This window comes from Tinamus guttatus, unplaced genomic scaffold (assembly GCF_059628265.1).
Source record: "Tinamus guttatus ecotype Peru unplaced genomic scaffold, ASM5962826v1 Tinamus_guttatus_pri_ptg000911l, whole genome shotgun sequence".
In the NCBI taxonomy this organism is placed as follows: Eukaryota; Metazoa; Chordata; class Aves; order Tinamiformes; family Tinamidae; genus Tinamus; species Tinamus guttatus.
Window position 1 is genome coordinate 56,307 of NW_028289445.1, and position 17,062 is coordinate 73,368.

General features: G+C 61.1%; 1 protein-coding gene across 1 annotated transcript in view; it reads right to left on the reverse strand.

The window, feature by feature from the left end:
- LOC104573624 (transportin-3) overlaps positions 1 to 16,854 on the reverse strand; it is a 29,048-nt gene extending 12,194 nt beyond the window's left edge. The window contains exons 1-11 of the mRNA XM_088537947.1: positions 16,639 to 16,854; positions 15,941 to 16,014; positions 15,402 to 15,558; positions 12,675 to 12,818; positions 10,731 to 10,906; positions 7,511 to 7,649; positions 6,054 to 6,200; positions 5,567 to 5,674; positions 4,510 to 4,601; positions 2,392 to 2,531; positions 130 to 321 (exon numbers count right to left, since the gene is read on the reverse strand). Of these exons, the coding sequence (XP_088394073.1) occupies positions 130 to 321; positions 2,392 to 2,531; positions 4,510 to 4,601; positions 5,567 to 5,674; positions 6,054 to 6,200; positions 7,511 to 7,649; positions 10,731 to 10,906; positions 12,675 to 12,818; positions 15,402 to 15,558; positions 15,941 to 16,014; positions 16,639 to 16,761 (1,492 nt within the window). The 5' untranslated portion in view covers positions 16,762 to 16,854. The remainder of the gene's footprint in view (positions 1 to 129; positions 322 to 2,391; positions 2,532 to 4,509; positions 4,602 to 5,566; positions 5,675 to 6,053; positions 6,201 to 7,510; positions 7,650 to 10,730; positions 10,907 to 12,674; positions 12,819 to 15,401; positions 15,559 to 15,940; positions 16,015 to 16,638) is intronic.
- Positions 16,855 to 17,062: the final 208 nt, after the last annotated feature.

Here is a 17,062-nt window from a genome sequence, read left to right on the forward strand (position 1 = left end):
GGGGGTCCCCACGCGCCCAGGGCCAGGTCCCCACGTTCCCAAGCGTCCCCACGTGCCCAGGGGCAGGTCCCCACATTCCTGAGGGTCCCCCCCTGCCCCAGAGTCCCCAGACGGCCCCCCCAGCCCCACCTTTGAGCAGCCCCACGGCCGCCTCCGGGGACAGCGCGAAGGAGTCGAGGGAGCGCGCGATGTCGAGCAGCCCGTGGAAGTGCTGCGCCATGTGGTCCCGGCACACGGAGCAGATGTTGTGGATGGCCTTGGCCGCGGCCGACGCCAGCCGCCGGTCACACAGCCCCTTCATGAGGTAGCCCAGCACCGGGTCTGCGGGGACACGCGGGGCGATGGCGCCGGGACGCGCCGGGAGCGCGCCGGGACGCGGGGCGAATGGGGAGCGCGCTGGGATGCGGGGACACGGGAGCGTGTGGGGACGTGGGGACACGGGGTGGACCAGGAGCATGTGGGGACATGGGGACACAGGAGCATGTGGGGACATGGGGACACAGGGTTGACCAGGAGAACACCGGGATGCGGGGACACGGGAGCATGTGGGGACATGGGGACACAGGAGCATGTGGGGACATGGGGACACAGGGTGGACCAGGAGCACACCAGGATGCGGGGATATGGGAGCGTGTGGGGACATGGGGACACAGGGTGGACCGGGAGAACACCGGGATGCGGGGATACAGGAGCGTGTGGGGACATGGGGACACAGGAGCGTGTGGGGACATGGGGACACGGGGTGGACCAAGAGTGCATGGGGACGTGGGGACACGGGAGCGTGTGGGGACATGGGGACACAGGGCAGACTAGGAGGGCATGGGGACACGGGAGCGTGTGGGGACACGGGGACACAGGAGCGTGTGGGGACGTGGGGACACAGGGCTGACCAGGAGAACACCGGGATGCGGGGACACGGGAGTGTGTGGGGACATGGGGATACAGGGTGGACCGGGAGCACATGGGGACGTGGGGACACAGGGTGGACCCGGAGCATGTGGGGACATGGGGACATGGGGACACGGGAGCGTGTGGGGACATGGGGACACAGGGTGGACCCGGAGCATGTGGGGACATGGGGACATGGGGATACGGCAGCGTGTGGGGACATGGGGACACAGGGTGGGCCGGGAGCGCGCCAGGACACGGGGCGGACCAGGAGTGTGCTGGGATGCAGTGGGACAAACTGGGAGCGCACTGGGACACGGGGAGGACCAGGAGCACGTTGGGATGCACGGACACGGGGCAGACTGGGAGTGTGCAGGGACACGCGGACGTGGGGTGGACCGGGAGCGCGCTGGGACGCGGGGACATGGGGTGGACCGGGACATGGGGTGGACCGCGAGCATGCCAGGACGCAGGGCAGAGCGGGAGTGCGCCAGGATGCGGGGACGCGCGGATGGACCGGGAGCGCGCCGGGCCACAGGGTGCATTGGGACACACAGATGGAGCGGGAGTGTGCCGGGATGCAGGGATGCAGGGCGGAACGGGACACACGGATGGAGCAGGACACGCAGATGGAGGGGGACACGCAGACGGAGCGGGAGCATGCCGGGACACGCGGACGGAGTGGGAGCGCGCCGGGATGCTGGCGGATCCGGAGCGCGCCGGGACGCAGGGATGCAGGGCGGAGTGGGACACGCGGATGGAGCGGGAGCGCGCTGGGACGCAGGGACACGCGGACGGACTGGGAGCTCGCCAGGATGCAGGGCGGAGCGGGACACGCAGACGGAGCGGGACACGCGGATGGAGGGAGACACGCGGACGGAGCGGGAGCGCACCGGGATGCCAGTGGATCCACAGCACGCCGGGACGCAGGGATGCAGGGCGGAGCGGGACACGCGGACGGAGCGGGAGAGCGCGCCGGGACACGCGGACGGAGCGGGAGCGCGCCGGGATGCCGGCGGATCCGCAGCGCGCCGGGCCGCAGGGACGCAAGGCGGAGCGGGACACGCGGATGGAGGGGGACATGCGGACGGAGCGGGAGCATGCCGGGACACGCGGATGGAGCGGGAGCGCGCCGGGATGCAGGGCGGAGCAGGACACGCGGATGGAGCGGGAACGCGCCGGGATGCCGGCGGATCCGGAGCGTGCTGCAGGAGCACGCCGGGACGCAGGGACACACGGACACAGCGGGACACACGGACGCAGCGGGAGCGCGCTGGGATGCCGGGTGGATCCGGAGCGCGCCACGACGCAGGGATGCAGGGCGGAGCGGGACACACGGATGCAGCGGGAGCGCGCCGGGATGCCGGGTGGATCCGGAGCGCGCCGGGCCGCAGGGACGCAGGGCGGAGCGGGACACGCGGATGGAGCGGGAGCGCTCCGGGATGCAGGGATGGAGCGGGAGCGCTCCGGGATGCCGGCGGGTCCGCGGCGCCGCGCGCTCACCCAGGAAGCGCGGGTTGCGGTCCACCACCTCGCTCATCTCGCCCACCAGCTCGATGCTGGTGTAGCGCACCGCCGTGTGCACCGTCTCGGGCAGCCGCACCACCCCCTCCAGCACCTCCACCAGCGTCGGGTTGTTCTCCCTGCGGGAACGGCGCCCGCCTCAGCCCCGCGGCGCTCCCGGGAAGGGCTCCCCGGGACGGGGCCTCGGAGCGGCCGCCGGGGCCCTTTGGGGTTGGCAGCCCCGCGGCCCGCACGGGCCGGGCCGAGGGAGGCTCCTCCGAGCCGGGATGCGGCCGGAGGGATCCCGACACCTCCGGGATCCCGACACCTCCGGAAGCGCCAGCGGCACCAGAACCGGGACACAGGCAGGCCCGGCTGGCGGGGGCTCCCGCGGCTGCAGCCGGGGGGGAGCCCATTCCCAGCATGGAGGGCAGCTCCCAATCCCATTCCCAGCATGGAGGGCAGCTCCCAATCCCATTCCCAGCACAGGGGGCAGCTCCCGATCCCATTCCTGGCACGGGGGGCAGCTCCCGATCCCATTCCCAGCACCGGGGGCAGCTCCCGATCCCATTCCCAGTGCGGAGGGCAGCTCCCGATCCCATTCCCAGCATGGAGGGCAGCTCCCGATCCCATTCCCAGCACAGGGGTCAGCTCCCAATCCCATTCCCAGCACCGGGGGCAGCTCCCGATCCCATTCCCAGCACCGGGGGCAGCTCCCGATCCCATTCCCAGCACAGGCAGCAGCTCCCAATCCCATTCCCAGCATGGAGGGCAGCTCCCGATCCCATTCCCAGCACGGGGGGCAGCTCCCAATCCCATTCCCAGCACATGGGGCAGCTCCCGATCCCATTCCCAGCATGGAGGGCAGCTCCCGATCCCATTCCCAGCACATGGGGCAGCTCCCGATCCCATTCCCAGCATGGAGGGCAGCTCCTGATCCCATTCCCAGCACATGGGGCAGCTCCCAATCCCATTCCCAGCACATGGGGCAGCTCCCAATCCCATTCCCAGCACATGGGGCAGCTCCCAATCCCATTCCCAGCACAGGGGGCAGCTCCCAATCCCACTCCCAGCACAGGGGGCAGCTCCCATTCCCAATCCCAGTGTGGGGATAGCTCCCATTCTCGTTCCCAGTGTTGGGGGCAGCCCCCATTCCTATTTCCAGTGGCAGGGGCAGCTCCCATTCCTGTTCCCAGTGTGGAGGGCAGCTCCCATTCCCATTTCCAGAGTGGAAAGCAGCCCCCGTTCCTGTTTTCCACTGGGGTAGGCAGCCCCCATTCCCATTCCCATTCCCACTGCAGGGAGCAGCCCCTGTTCCCGTTTCCACTGCAGGGAGCAGCTCCCGTTCCCGTTCCCACTGCAGGGAGCAGCCCCCATTCCCATTCCCACTGCAGGGAGCAGCCCCCATTCCCATTCCCACTGCAGGGAGCAGCCCCCATTCCCATTCCCACTGCAGGGAGCAGCCCCCGTTCCCATTCCCACTGCAGGGAGCAGCTCCCGTTCCCATTCCCACTGCAGGGAGCAGCTCCCGTTCCCATTCCCGCTGCAGGGAGCAGCTCCCGTTCCCATTCCCACTGCAGGGAGCAGCCCCCTTTCCCATTCCCACTGCAGGGAGCAGCTCCCGTTCCCATTCCCACTGCAGGGAGCAGCTCCCGTTCCCATTCCCACTGCAGGGAGCAGCTCCCGTTCCCATTCCCACTGCAGGGAGCAGCTCCCATTCCCATTCCCACTGCAGGGAGCAGCTCCCGTTCCCATTCCCACTGCAGGGAGCAGCTCCCATTCCCATTCCCACTGCAGGGAGCAGCTCCTGTTCCCATTCCCACTGCAGGGAGCAGCCCCCGTTCCCATTCCCGCTGCAGGGAGCAGCTCCCGTTCCCGTTCCCACTGCAGGGAGCAGCTCCTGTTCCCATTCCCACTGCAGGGAGCAGCTCCCATTCCCAGCGTGGGGCCCGCTCCCATTCCCGCCGGGAGCCGTGGGTTCCGCACAGCGAATCCCGCTCCGCTCACGGGTGGCACCGGAGCCGGGCAGCAGCAGAACCTCCCTTCCCACCGGTGCATCCCGCTTTCCGCCCACGGCGGCGGCTTCCCGGGAGAATCCCGGGGCCGCAGCGCACTCACTGGTCCACGCTCTTGGCGATGGAGGCCATGATGAAGAGGACGGCCTCCGTCACCTCCCAGGGAGGGTTCCCGTCCTTCAGGGTGGCGTAGAGCTGCAAGGAGGGACGGGAACCGCTACGGAGGCTGCCGGGACGGGAACCACTAAGGAGGCCACCGGGAAGGGGATCGCTACGGAGGCTGCCGGGACGGGAAGGGCTACAGAGGCTGCCGGGACGGGAAGGGCTGAGGAGGCCACCGGGAAGGGGATCGCTAAGGAGGCCGCCGGGACGGGAACGGCTAAGGAGGCCGCTGGGAAGGGAATGGCTGAGGAGGCCGCCGGGACGGGAATGGCTAAGGAGGCCGCCGGGATGGGACCGGCTAAGGAGGCCGCCAGGATGGGAATGGCTGAGGAGGCCGCCGGGACGGGAACGGCTAAGGAGGCCACCGGGACGGGAACGGCTAAGGAGGCCACCAGGAAGGGAACCACTAAGGAGACCTCCGGGAAGGGAACCGCTAAGGAGGCCGCCGGGAAGGGAACGGCTGAGGAGGCCGCGGGACGGGAACCGCTAAGGAGGCCGCCGGGATGGGAATTGCTAAGGAGGCCACCCGGACGGGAATCACTAAGGAGGCCACTGGGAAGGGAATCACTAAGGAGGCCACTGGGAAGGGAATCACTAAGGAGGCCACCGGGAAGGGACCAGCCCGCTACAGAGGCCACCGGGAACGGAATCACTCGCTAAGGTGGCCCCCAGGAGGAGAATTGTGGATAAGGAGGCTGCCGGGAAGGGAACTGCTGGCTAAGGAAGCTGCAAGGAAGGGAATCGCTGGCTAAGGAGGCCGTGAGGAAGGGAATCGCTGGCTAAGGAAGCTGCAAACGCGGCCTGCAGGCACCAGCTCCTCCCCAGGCCAGCGCCACCCGCTCGCTGGCCTCCCCGGGAGGCCCCAGGCTCCGGCCTCGCATGAGCTTCCCCCTTGGGGACATGCGGCAAGGCCAGGGCAGGGCCAGGCACTTCCTCTTGGGGACACATGGCAGGGCCAGGGCCACCCCGCTGGCAGCGCGACGCTCCCGCGCACCCACCTGAGCAAAGCACTCCACCGAGCCCACCAGGAAGATGAGGTCCTTGACCAGGTCCGAGACCCGCATGCGGAACTCCCCGAAGTCATCGGTCTCCTCCGGGACACCCTCCTGGAGCAGCACAGGGGAAGCTGCCGACGGCGCCGCAGGGAACCCCCCACGCTCCCATTTACCCACAGGAAAAACACCCCCGATTCCCGGGAGATCCATCCTTCCTGCCCTCCCTCCCAGGAACAGGAAGGAAGCAAACAGAATCCCGGAATGGTTGAGGGTGGCAGGGACCTCCAGGGATCACCCAGTGCAGCCCCTGCTCCAGCAGGGACACCCAGAGCACGGGGCACAGGGTGGCATCCAGGCGGGTTGGACATCTCCAGAGAAGGAGCCTCCACAGCCTCTCTGGGCAGCCTGTGCCAGGGCTCTGGCACCCTCACACCAAGGAATTCCTTCCTCACGTGGACACGGAGCTGCCCGGGGTTCCAACTGGCCTTACGTGGTCGGCGTCGAGCTGGCAGTGCCGGGCCAGCGCGTGCAGCAGCCGCTGGATGTAGGCCTTGAAGATGCTGTGGATGACGGCGTCGTCCGTCTTGTACAGGTGCTCGCCCAGGCGGTACCAGAAGTTGAAGGAAATTTCCACCACCTGTTTGGAGGGAGAGGAATCAGCGCCCTGGGAGCAGCAGAGCCCTCCATCCCACCGGTACCGGCACCCTCGGGCACCCGTTCCCCCACCTTTGCTCCCCGTCACCTATCAAAGGATTTAAACTCAATGCATTAAGCTGAAAAGCTGTCACGGGCCCTGTCTGCAAAAGCAGCCCTGAAGCTTTTGCTTCAGAGCCAACGTCACCTCATTCCACATCAAATGGCCAAGCTGTTGTCCCCTAAGCCTGACCCGAACCCCGCGCTCGTCTGCACCATTTTGGTGGCCAACAAGCCCCGAGGGGCTGCCCCGGAGGAGCCTTCGCTGCTCGGCTAAACCCTGCTCTGCTTCAGAGGATGGTGCTGGTCTCTTTTCAGTAGTGGCCACCAACAGAACTAGAGGAAATGGCCACAAACTGAAGCACCAAAAGTTCCACAGGAACTTAAGGAAAAAATTATTAACAGTGAGGGTGCCAGAGCCCTGGAACAGGCTGCCCAGAGAGGTTGTGGAGTCTCCTTCTCTGGAGATCTCCAAACCCGCTTGGACGCAGTCCTGTGCCACGTGCTCTAGGTGACCCTGCGTGTGCAGGGGTTGGACTGGATGATCCCTAGAGGTCCCTTCCAACCTTCAGCATTCTATAATTCTATGATTCTATGATTTGCTGTGGTTGGAGGGGCCCGAGCTCAGAGCGGAGCCGGCGCCACCGCGGGGCCTGCGCCCGTCCCCGTGACGGGGACGAGAAAGGGGAAGCGGCAGCGGGAACCCGCAGCGGCACCTCCCGCTTCCTGCGCCGCTCCGGGCGCCTCCGCGCACCCACGGAGCCCGATGTTCATAGGAACATCTGCCCTGTGAGGAGAGGCTGAGGGAGCTGGGCCTGTTCAGCTGGAGAAGAGAAGGCTGAGAGGGGACCTGAGCAGTGTCTAGAAGTACCTCAAGGGAGGCAGTGAGGAGGATGGGGCGGCCTCTTTTCACTGGTGGCCACTGATAGGACTAGAGGAAATGGCCAGAAACTGAAGCACCAAAAGTTCCACAGGAACTTAAGGAAAAATTTCTTGCCAGTGAGGGTGCCAGAGCACTGGAACAGGCTGCCCAGAGAGGTTGTGGAGTCTCCTTCTCTGGAGATCTTCAAACCCGCTTGGACGCAGTCCTGTGCCACGTGCTCTAGGTGACCCTGCGTGTGCAGGGGCTGGACTGGATGATCCCTAGAGGTCCCTTCCCACCTTCACCATTCTGGGATTCTATGGATATGACGGTCCCAAGGCCGGGAATGGACGGCAGAGCTGCTGCTTCGGCCGGGGAGCAGCAAAACCCACCTCGTACTGCGGGTGGCCGGCGCAGATGAGCAGCAGCTCCAGCGTGCGCAGGTCGCCCAGGCCCTGGCCCGGCGTGCAGACGATCTTGTCCAGGAAGGTCTCGCAGAGCTCGGTGAAGACGCGGCAGTAATTGAGCACCCTGGCGAGGGGGGAAAGCAGCGAGAGTCACTTATTCCACGTATGACTACTCAAGGGTGGGGAAACACCAGCTCCCACTTCTGCTTTCCTCCGTGGGCGTTCGGGAAGCGGAACGCGAGACCCGGAGCAACTCGGCTTTGGTGGGAAGCCGGGGAAAGTGCTGGTTTCCAAGAAAATCTGGCAGAGTTTCACAATAGCGAAGAGCACAGCACGGGGCTGCTTACCAAACAACCCCGCTCTAGCTCAGTGCTGGGAAGATGCAAATTTGCAGATGAGTAAAATACAAACCTGCTTTAAAAATAAACCCCGGATGCCGCCCTGCAAGCAGCAGGGACAGCGCTGCGTGAGACACGGCTAGGGGGAAGTCACAATTGAGGGTGGCAGCTGAAATGCCACAAAACCCTCCTAGCTTTACTACGCTCAAATGCTCCAGGTCTTGCAGATGCACCCGCAGCCTCCCTTACCTGCAGGTTTTCAGGGTTTCCACCCCAAAAGGCTTCCCCCTTCCCACAACCCTGCAGCCGCACAGCCCGGAGGTGATGGAACGTGGCCAGCGCTGTCACCCGGAGGGATTTTGGGGAGATATCCCCCCAAATCGGGGCTACTAATCGCGCCCCGTCCTTGCGGCTCCTGCAGGTGAAACCCTGCGGGTGCCTCAGGAAGCCGCAGAGCAGAGATGTTATTTTAACAGCCTTTCACATGCATCACGGAGCGACCCGACGGGTTTCAGACGGAAGAATTAACAGGAACAGGCGCTGCTGCGATTTTCAGTTTCCAAAGGGGTAACCAGCAAGCTGAGAGACTGGTTATTCCCCCAGCACGAGGGGCTCCCAATGACACAGCCTCAAACTTCACGTCAAAGGTGCAGGAGTTATTTGGGCTTCGCATTCCCAGCTGGAACAAGGGGAGGGAAACGCAGGGAGGCCTCGGACTTCAGCCACGTGAGAAGGATCAGCGGGAAGACGAGCGCCTCGGCGGCGCCGAAGGGATGTTGGGATGGAGAATCCAAAAGTTTTGGAAGCCTCCACAAGCAGAAACGGAGCGGGATTGCCAGATTGGCAGAGCCTGCAAGGGCATTTATGAGAAGAGCACAAGGTTTTCCAGGCATGATAAAAAGCCACTTGGGACTGCTGCAAACTCAGGACACGGGCAGGATTGAGGATTTGTGTCGCAGCCGGAACCAAGGCTCGGCCTCCGTTCCCATGCCATTATGGAACAGGAGGGATGGATGCAGGAGGATCAAGGAGACAGACACGAGGCCGTGCTTATTTCTGGAGCGGAAGACGTGGGCACTGCTGCTCTCCGAGCAAAATCCGGAAAAGAAAGTGAATCCTGGGGAGATCTGCCCTAGAGCTCTGCTGCCGGCCTGGCCGTTCCCATCAGCGACACCAGCAGGCAGAGCCACCAAATCACAAGTGCTGCTGTTTGGGAATGGGGATGGAGGCTCCTTGCCCGATCCCAGTCGTGTGTTTTTGGGATGGGGATGGAGGCTCCTTGCCCGATCCCAGTCGTGTGTTTTTGGGAACGGGAATGGAGGGTCCTTGCCCGATCCCAGTTGTGTGTTTTTGGGATGGGGATGGAGGCTCCTTGCCCGACCTCAATCGCATGTTTTTGGGAATGGGGATGGAGGCTCCTTGCCCGACCCCAGTCGTGTGTTTTTGGGAATGGGGATGGAGGCTCCTTGCCCGACCCCAGTCGTGTGTTTTTGGGAATGGGGATGGAGGCTCCTTGCCCGACCTCAATTGCGTGTTTTTGGGATGGGGATGGAGGGTCCTTGCCTGACCTCAGCTGCATGTTTTTGGGATGGGGATGGAGGGTCCTTGCCTGACCTCAGCTGCATGTTTTTACAACGGTTTTGGAATATACAGACAGGGAAACGGGTTAAATGCACCACGGGTTTACCAAAATCAGACTGGGCCCACCTCATTGGCACGAGCAATGCTTCAAAACACGGGAATTGGAAGAAAGGAGGCCTCGGAAAGCTTTGCTCATGGTGCTCACATGGAGACGAGCTCCATGGGATAACGCACGGCCGCGCGGGCCGGAGCCTGCGGGCAGGGAGAGCAGCGGGAAGCGCTGGAAGGGGAAACGCCAGCTTGGAAGGAGGTGCTGGGGAAGCTCCAGCAGCTGATCTCACCCCTGTCTGCTGCAGAAAAAGGAGGAATGAACATTCATGATCCACGCTGATAATTCCAGATGGACCACGCGCAGGAGAAGGAAAGCCATGGAGTCTGAGCAGGAGAAACGGGATGGATTCCGTGGCAGAGAGCACAAGTTCATAAAAATGAGTATTTCTGCCAAAATAGCTTTGGAAACTTGTGGATGGATTGAAGTTAGAGCAGCTCCAAGACACTAATGCCACAAGGGTAAGACATGAGACACCAGGTCGGGTGTTCCCTGCACACCGGGTGTCCCAACGGAGCGGCGGGATCCTCCGGGAGCAGTGGGATCCCTCCGGGAGCAGCAGGGACCTGCCTGGCCCGGAGCGAGCAGAGGATCACTCGGAATGGGAAGAGGACAGGGAGCACCAGGGAAAGAAAATTGTCTCCAAGGAGGGCCAGAACAGGGCTGGTTTAGCTCAGAGTGAAGGCTGGCTGCTTCCCACCTGGAAATACGCTAGGGAATGAGCACATTGGCAAAAGAGAATAGGCATAAACTGGCCTGGAACCAGCGGAGCCTGAGGAGCAGGAGGATTCCAACCAGGAGAGCAGCGTTTTGTAACAGCCGACACACGTGAAGCAACTGCTTTTAAAAGCAGCATCTCGACCAAGTTGGGAAGATGCAACTTGCACCAGACAAGGGCTCATGGGTGCAAGTTGAAACATGGGAAGTTCGACCTCCACGTGAGGAAGAACTTCCTTGGTGTGAGGGTGCCAGAGCCCTGGCACAGGCTGCCCAGAGAGGCTGTGGAGGCTCCTTCTCTGGAGATGTCCAACCCGCCTGGATGCCACCCTGTGCCCCGTGCTCTGGGCGTCCCTGCTGGAGCAGGGGCTGCACTGGGGGATCCCTAGAGGTCCCTTCCACCCTCAGCCATTCCAGGATTCCAGGATTCCCGCAGCATTCCGGCTGCAGGGCCACTTACTTGTCCAGGTCCTCCCGTGCCACGGCCATGTGGTAGGCGGTCTCGAGGGTGAGGACCCCCTGGAAGAGCTGCAGGGCCAGGGGCAGGTTGGTCTCCACGTTCTCGATGGCGTAGAGCGCCGAGCACACGCAGTCCGACGCCGCCTCGTGCAGGTTGGACGACGTCTTGTCTTGTTGCTGCAGGAAACGGGAAGCACAAATGAGCCCACCGCGAGGGGATACCGAGGATCTCATTCCTGTGTATTCCCTATGGAATTCCTACAACTCGGCGGGGACGGCGAGCCAGCATCCCCAGGAGTAGGATGGGCTGCAGAAACTCGCCCCAAACTCGCCCCGTTTTCCTCCTTTCCCAAGCAGGGAAGGCCAGGAGGTCTCACACGCACGTGAAATATTTATCACAACGACGCTCTTTATCACGACGATGCTCTGGGGTGGACAAGTGGGTTCCAGGTCCCACTGGGGGGACATTTTTAGCACTTGTGCAAGGCTGATTTAACAGGAGCTTTAATGGGTCCCACGGAGCCCCGGGCAATTAAGGAGGGAGACGAGACTGGCACGTTAGGGAGGAGAGGAGAGTTACCAGGGAGGAGGGAGGAAACAAAGGAATGGGAATTTTGCACCTGCCGATTTCCGTGTTTGCACGAGAAGCCCTAAAGCACCTGGAAAACAATTCCTGAAGCCCCAGGAATACACACGAGGGTGGGAAGCAGGGGAGGATAAAGAAAAGCCCCTAAATTTAGGGCAACGGCAGTGCCAAGAAGAAAGGCTGGCCCGGGCGCAGAGCACCGCCAAGGCCTCCATGGGCCGGGAGCTCCCACGTTTGTCACTGATTTAACCCGGGTTAAATGGAGGGTTCCCGTTGGAGGACACGGATGCGGCAGAGCCAGCGGCCGCAGGGAATTCCCGCAGGGATTCCTGTGTGCTCAGCTCCTGGCTCTCCCGCGCGATGTTCCCGGCCTCCTGGACTCCCTCACGTCCAGATACGGTAAAAAGGAAAAAAAGCCACAAAGGAGTTAGCTACCCTGATGGCAAGAGAAGGGAAATGCACTGTTTTAGTGAAAATTTGGGGAGTAGGGGGAGCAAAATTGAGTTTAGCATTACACAAGCTCAGTTTCCTCCTTGGGGACCACAGACACCTTCAGTTAACTGCTAACCCACAGTCCCCTGGCGATACCAAACTCACTCCAAGCGATGCACAACAAGGATTGCTCGAGTAATTTTTTGCTCAGATTCCTGCAAGACAATTTGAGCTGCAGAAAGGATCGAGCGCAGCACTGGAGACCAAAGGTCCCTCTCTGGAGGTCCCAAAAACCCAAGCTCAAACGTGGCACCCTGTGCTAGAACGGGTACAAATGCTCTTTCTTTCTCCACCGTGCAACAGCCCGAGCAGAACCGGGCCGGGTCTCACCTCTCTGCTGTCAAAGATGATGATGGGCAGGAAAAGATAATTGTGCACGAGCTGCTGGTTGCACACAAACAGCCAAAAAGGGCCACGCGCTTTTCCATTTACACCCAAAAGCCAAGACTTTCTGCCCGTCCGTCTCGTCCTCCCATCCCAGGTCATAGGAGAGGAACTGCAGGAAACCTGCACCTCTCCGGGAATATTTCCATTTCAAGCCACAGGCAGAAGTGATTTCCCCTATTTCCATCTACGCTGAACCTTCGCTATTCAGTTTTCTCTTGCCATATAAAAGCACGAGGTCTAAAAACACAGATCCGTGCGGATCTAGGACGAGGAACAGGCCTTGCCTCCCCACCTGCTAGCAGAGAGCCAGGGCAGAGACCGGCAGGCTCCAAATCGACGTAGAAGGAAGGGGACAAACTCACCTTGCGGTGCCAAAAAGCAGCGTCACCCATCACGGGGACAGCACCCAACATTCCCAGAAAACCTCCCGCATTTCCAAGAGGCACCGTCCTGCTTCCCAAGGCTCCAGGAAATACTCACCAGCACCTCGAAGAGCAGGGACAGCAACTTGCTGTTTGCCATGAAGGTGCTGTCCAGGACGCCCAGGTTGAACCAGCTCCCCAAGCAGCGGAAGATTTTGATGAGCATCTTCTCGTCGTTGCCCGCCTTCTCCACGCACGTCATCTGCAGCAGGACAAGGGAAAAGCACTTAGGAGCTTTATATTTTTAGCTTTTATATTTTTATATTTTAAGCTTTAGCTTTTATATTTTTATATTTTTATATTTTATATTTTTAGCTTTAGCTTTTATATTTTTATATTTTATATTTTTAGCTTTAGCTTTTATACGTTACATATTTCCCTCCCTATTTATACTTTACATATTTCCCTCCCTATTTATACGTTAAATATTTCTCTCCCTATTTATACGCTTTATCCTGGAGGTTGATCTTGAACTTTATCACGGTTTCTGTGACAAATTTATATATTTTCTGATTTAAACCTCTTTGTAACCCAAAGGAGATTTAACATTTGAGTCCTATGCAGGTAATTGAGTTTTGCTCTTCAGGCAGCTGGTGTCAAATGCTGGAGCTGGCCAGGAAAGCTCTGGGCACACGTGGAGGAAGCGGGATCGGAGTCTCGCGGATGCAGAGGATAACGGGATAGGGAAAACCGGCAGGGAACCCGGTGGCCCATTCTGCTCCCGGCAGCCGTAGCCACACACGGGGTGCGAGTGGCCACCGGGCTGTCCCCAGGGCTCGGCCCCTTCGGAGCTCGGTCCCTTCCAAGCTTGGCACCTTCCGAGCTCAGCCCTTCGGAGCTGGGTTCCTTCCAGGATTGGTCCCTTCGGAGCTGGGTCCCTTCCGAACTTGGTCCCTTTGGAGCTGGGTCCCTTCCAGAATTGGTCCCTTTGGAGCTCGACCCCTTCCAGGACTGGACGCTTTGGAGCTCGATCCCTTCTAGGATTGGTCCCTTTGGAGCTGGGTCCCTTTGGAGCTCGATCCCTTCTAGGATTGGTCCCTTTGGAGCTCGGTCCCTTCCGAACTTGGTCCCTTTGGAGCTCGGTCCCTTCCAAGCTTGGTCCCTTTGGAGCTCGGTCCCTTCTGGGATTGGTCCCTTTGGAGCTCGATCCCTTCCAGGATTGGCCCTTCTGAGCTCGGTCCCTTCCAGGATTGGCCCTTCCGAGCTCGATCCCTTCCAGGATTGGTCCCTTTGGTGCTCAGTCCCTTCCAGGATTGGACCCTTTGGAGCTTGATCCCTTCTAGGATTGGACGCTTTGGCACTCGGTCCCTTCCAGGATTGGTCCCTTTGGAGCTCGATCCTTTCTAGGATTGGTCCCTTTGGAGCTCGGTCCCTTCCAGGATTGGCCCTTCCGAGCTCGATCCCTTCTAGGATTGGCCCTTCCGAGCTCGATCCCTTCCAGGATTGGTCCCTTTGGAGCTCAATCCCTTCCAGGATTGGACCCTTTGGAGCTCGACCCCTTCCAGGATTGGTCCCTTTGGAGCTCAGTCCCTTCTAGGATTGGTCCCTTTGGAGTTCAGTCCCTTTCGGGCTTGGACCCTTTGGAGCTTGGTCCCTCCTGGGATTGACCCTTTGAAGCTTGATCTCTTCCGGGATTGGTCCCTTTGGAGCTTGGCCCCTTCCAAGCTCAATCCCTTTGGAGCGCAGGGATTTCCTTTCCGCCGCGGGCCGTGGCTGAGCTGGCTGCGCCCCTTCCCAATCCGACGATCCCACCTGCCTACGGGCCGGCAGCCGCGCTCCTGCCGAGCTTCCCGGGAACGCGCTGCGCCGGGAAGGGCAGCAGGGAGCGTTCGGGCAGACGAGGAGCCGGCTCATCCCACACGTGCTGCCGCGTGAGGAGGAGCGGGCACGGGCAGCAACAGGAATCCCAGCACCCCTGCGCTCACAGGGCAGCACGGGGAACAGAACGGGCTGAACTCGGGCAGGGCTACGAGGATGATGAGGGGCCTGGAACATCTGCCCTATGAGGAGAGGCTGAGGGAGCTGGGCCTGTTCAGCTGGAGAAGAGAAGGCTGAGAGGGGACCTGAGCAGTGTCTAGAAGTACCTCAAGGGAGGCAGTGAGGAGGATGGGGCGGCCTCTTTTCACTGGTGGCCACCGACACAACTAGAGGAAACGGCCACAAACTGAAACACCAAAAGTTCCACAGGAACTTAAGGAAAAATTTCCCAACAGTGAGGGTGCCAGAGCACTGGAACAGGCTGCCCAGAGAGGTTGTGGAGTCTCCTTCTCTGGAGATCTCCAACCCGCTTGGACGCAGTCCTGTGCCACGTGCTCTAGGTGACCCTGCGTGTGCAGGGGCTGGACTGGGTGATCCCTAGAGGTCCCTTCCAACCCTAAGCATTCTATGATTCTATGATTATTACTCATATAACCCAGAGCTGTGCAGGAATTCAGCCCGAGCCCACTGGCGGGCTGGCAGACGGGCGCTCCGTGTCACACGCAGCGGTGACACGATCCGCACGCGGCGGGCTGGTCGAGAGGATGAGAAAGTCATCAGGTTCCCTTAACGAGCTCCGCTTTCAGGCCAGCACCGACAATAGAAACCTGACTGTGATTCTGATTAATCTGTTTGGAAGGGCACTATAAAAGCAGCTTGTTTCACCCAGGCTTCCTGCCAGCTGCCAGACAGCTTTGTGCTCATGCCAGGCCTGGAATAACCTGGGATAAAGAGGGGGAACGAGCGACGGCGTGAACGCGCCCCGTGGTTCAGGGGCGCTCGGTGACACGGTGTCACGTCCCCTTACCAGCAGGGACACGACCGTGCTGGAATAATAAGCCAGATCCTCGATGATCTCCGTGCGGCGGTTGGCTCCGATGCGCAGGGATCGGCTGTGAACCTCCTCGGGCAGCACCGTGAGGATCTCCAGCAGGAAGGGCAGCGAGGTGACATCGTTGCTGTACCTGGAACGGAGGAGGGGACAAGGCAGGGCTGCGGGGGACAGCTACGCACACGCCAACAAAGCAAAATAAACCACACAGCTGGAATTGGAGGAGTTATTCCAAACACGCGTGTGCGGGCAGAGCTTTGATGGGATGTGTCCAATTCGGCGGTAAAGCTCAAGATTTTTGATAAGCAGCTTGAGAAAAACAGGCAAAGTTTTGCTTTCCTACAAGCAAAGCAGATCCAGCTGCCAATGTGCAGACGAACTAAATCCTTCCCACTCCAACAAGGCCGTGGGACCTCAGTGGGAGGGGATGAGGGATCATCAAGGAATAAAAACAGGAGACACAGAAACACTCCCCCCGAGCAGGTCGGGGTTTTATGGCACAAGCAGGTACTCACTTTTCCACCAGTGTCTGTACGCAGCCCTTCCAGGAGGCCATTTGCAGGGCAAGGTCTGCTATTGCTAGAGCGAGCTGCAAGGGGACAGGAGAGAACAGGAGATCAGAGAGGAGCCGCTGCCCAAACCCAGGGCTGCCCCCGGGGACGCGGGGAAAGGGGCCACCCCTGGCCCAACCTCAGGGGCACCAAATGGGAACGAGTCCTCGTGTCCCCCTCTGCCACCGCAGCCCGGTGCCCTGTTCTCCCAGCCACAAATAGTGTAGGGAGGATGGGGCCAAACTCTTGTGGGTGGTGGCCAGGGACAGGACAAGGGCTCATGGGTGCAAGTTGAAGCCCAGGCAGCTCCATGTCCATGTGAGGAAGAACTTCCTTGGTGTGAGGGTGCCAGAGCCCTGGCACAGGCTGCCCAGAGAGGCTGTGGAGGCTCCTTCTCTGGAGATGTCCAACCCGCCTGGATGCCACCCTGTGCCCCGTGCTCTGGGTGTCCCTGCTGGAGCAGGGGCTGCACCGGGTGATCCCTAGATCCCTTCCAACCTCAACCATTCCGGGATTCCGGGAGAAGACGTTTCAAGGTGGCTGCCAGGAATATCAGGGACTCCCCCCTTCAGTGTCTTACCTGTTCACAAACATTATGAGCTTGGCTGTGGGTTTGGGGGGAAAACGTGGGAATCCCTTGGGACACGCGGATGGGCTCCTACCTGCGTGACGATGACGGGGGACAGGTCCTTCAAGTTCTGGATGTGGGAGAGCAGGGAGTCCCGCAGCGACGCGTGCGAGTCCGTGGGCAGTTCGTAGAACGACGTCTGGATCTTCATCTTCATGGTCTGCGCCGCGAAGTAGCAGGATTCCACATCCTGCCGGATCTGCAGGAGCTGGTCCGAGATCTCCCACGCGTGCACCTAGGGACGGCCGCGGCGTCAGCAGCGCGCGGGGACAAACCCGGCGGGTTCCAGCATCCAGGAGGGTTTTCCCTGCGGGACACCCGTGTCCCCCGCCGCTTCCCTAGGGAAGATCCTGCTCCGTGCCCGGGAACAGGGCAGGGACCTTCCGAGGCCTTTTGGTGCCACCGAGCCCAAGTGCCACCGCGGGAGACGCGGAAATGCCCCTTCCCTTCCCCATTTC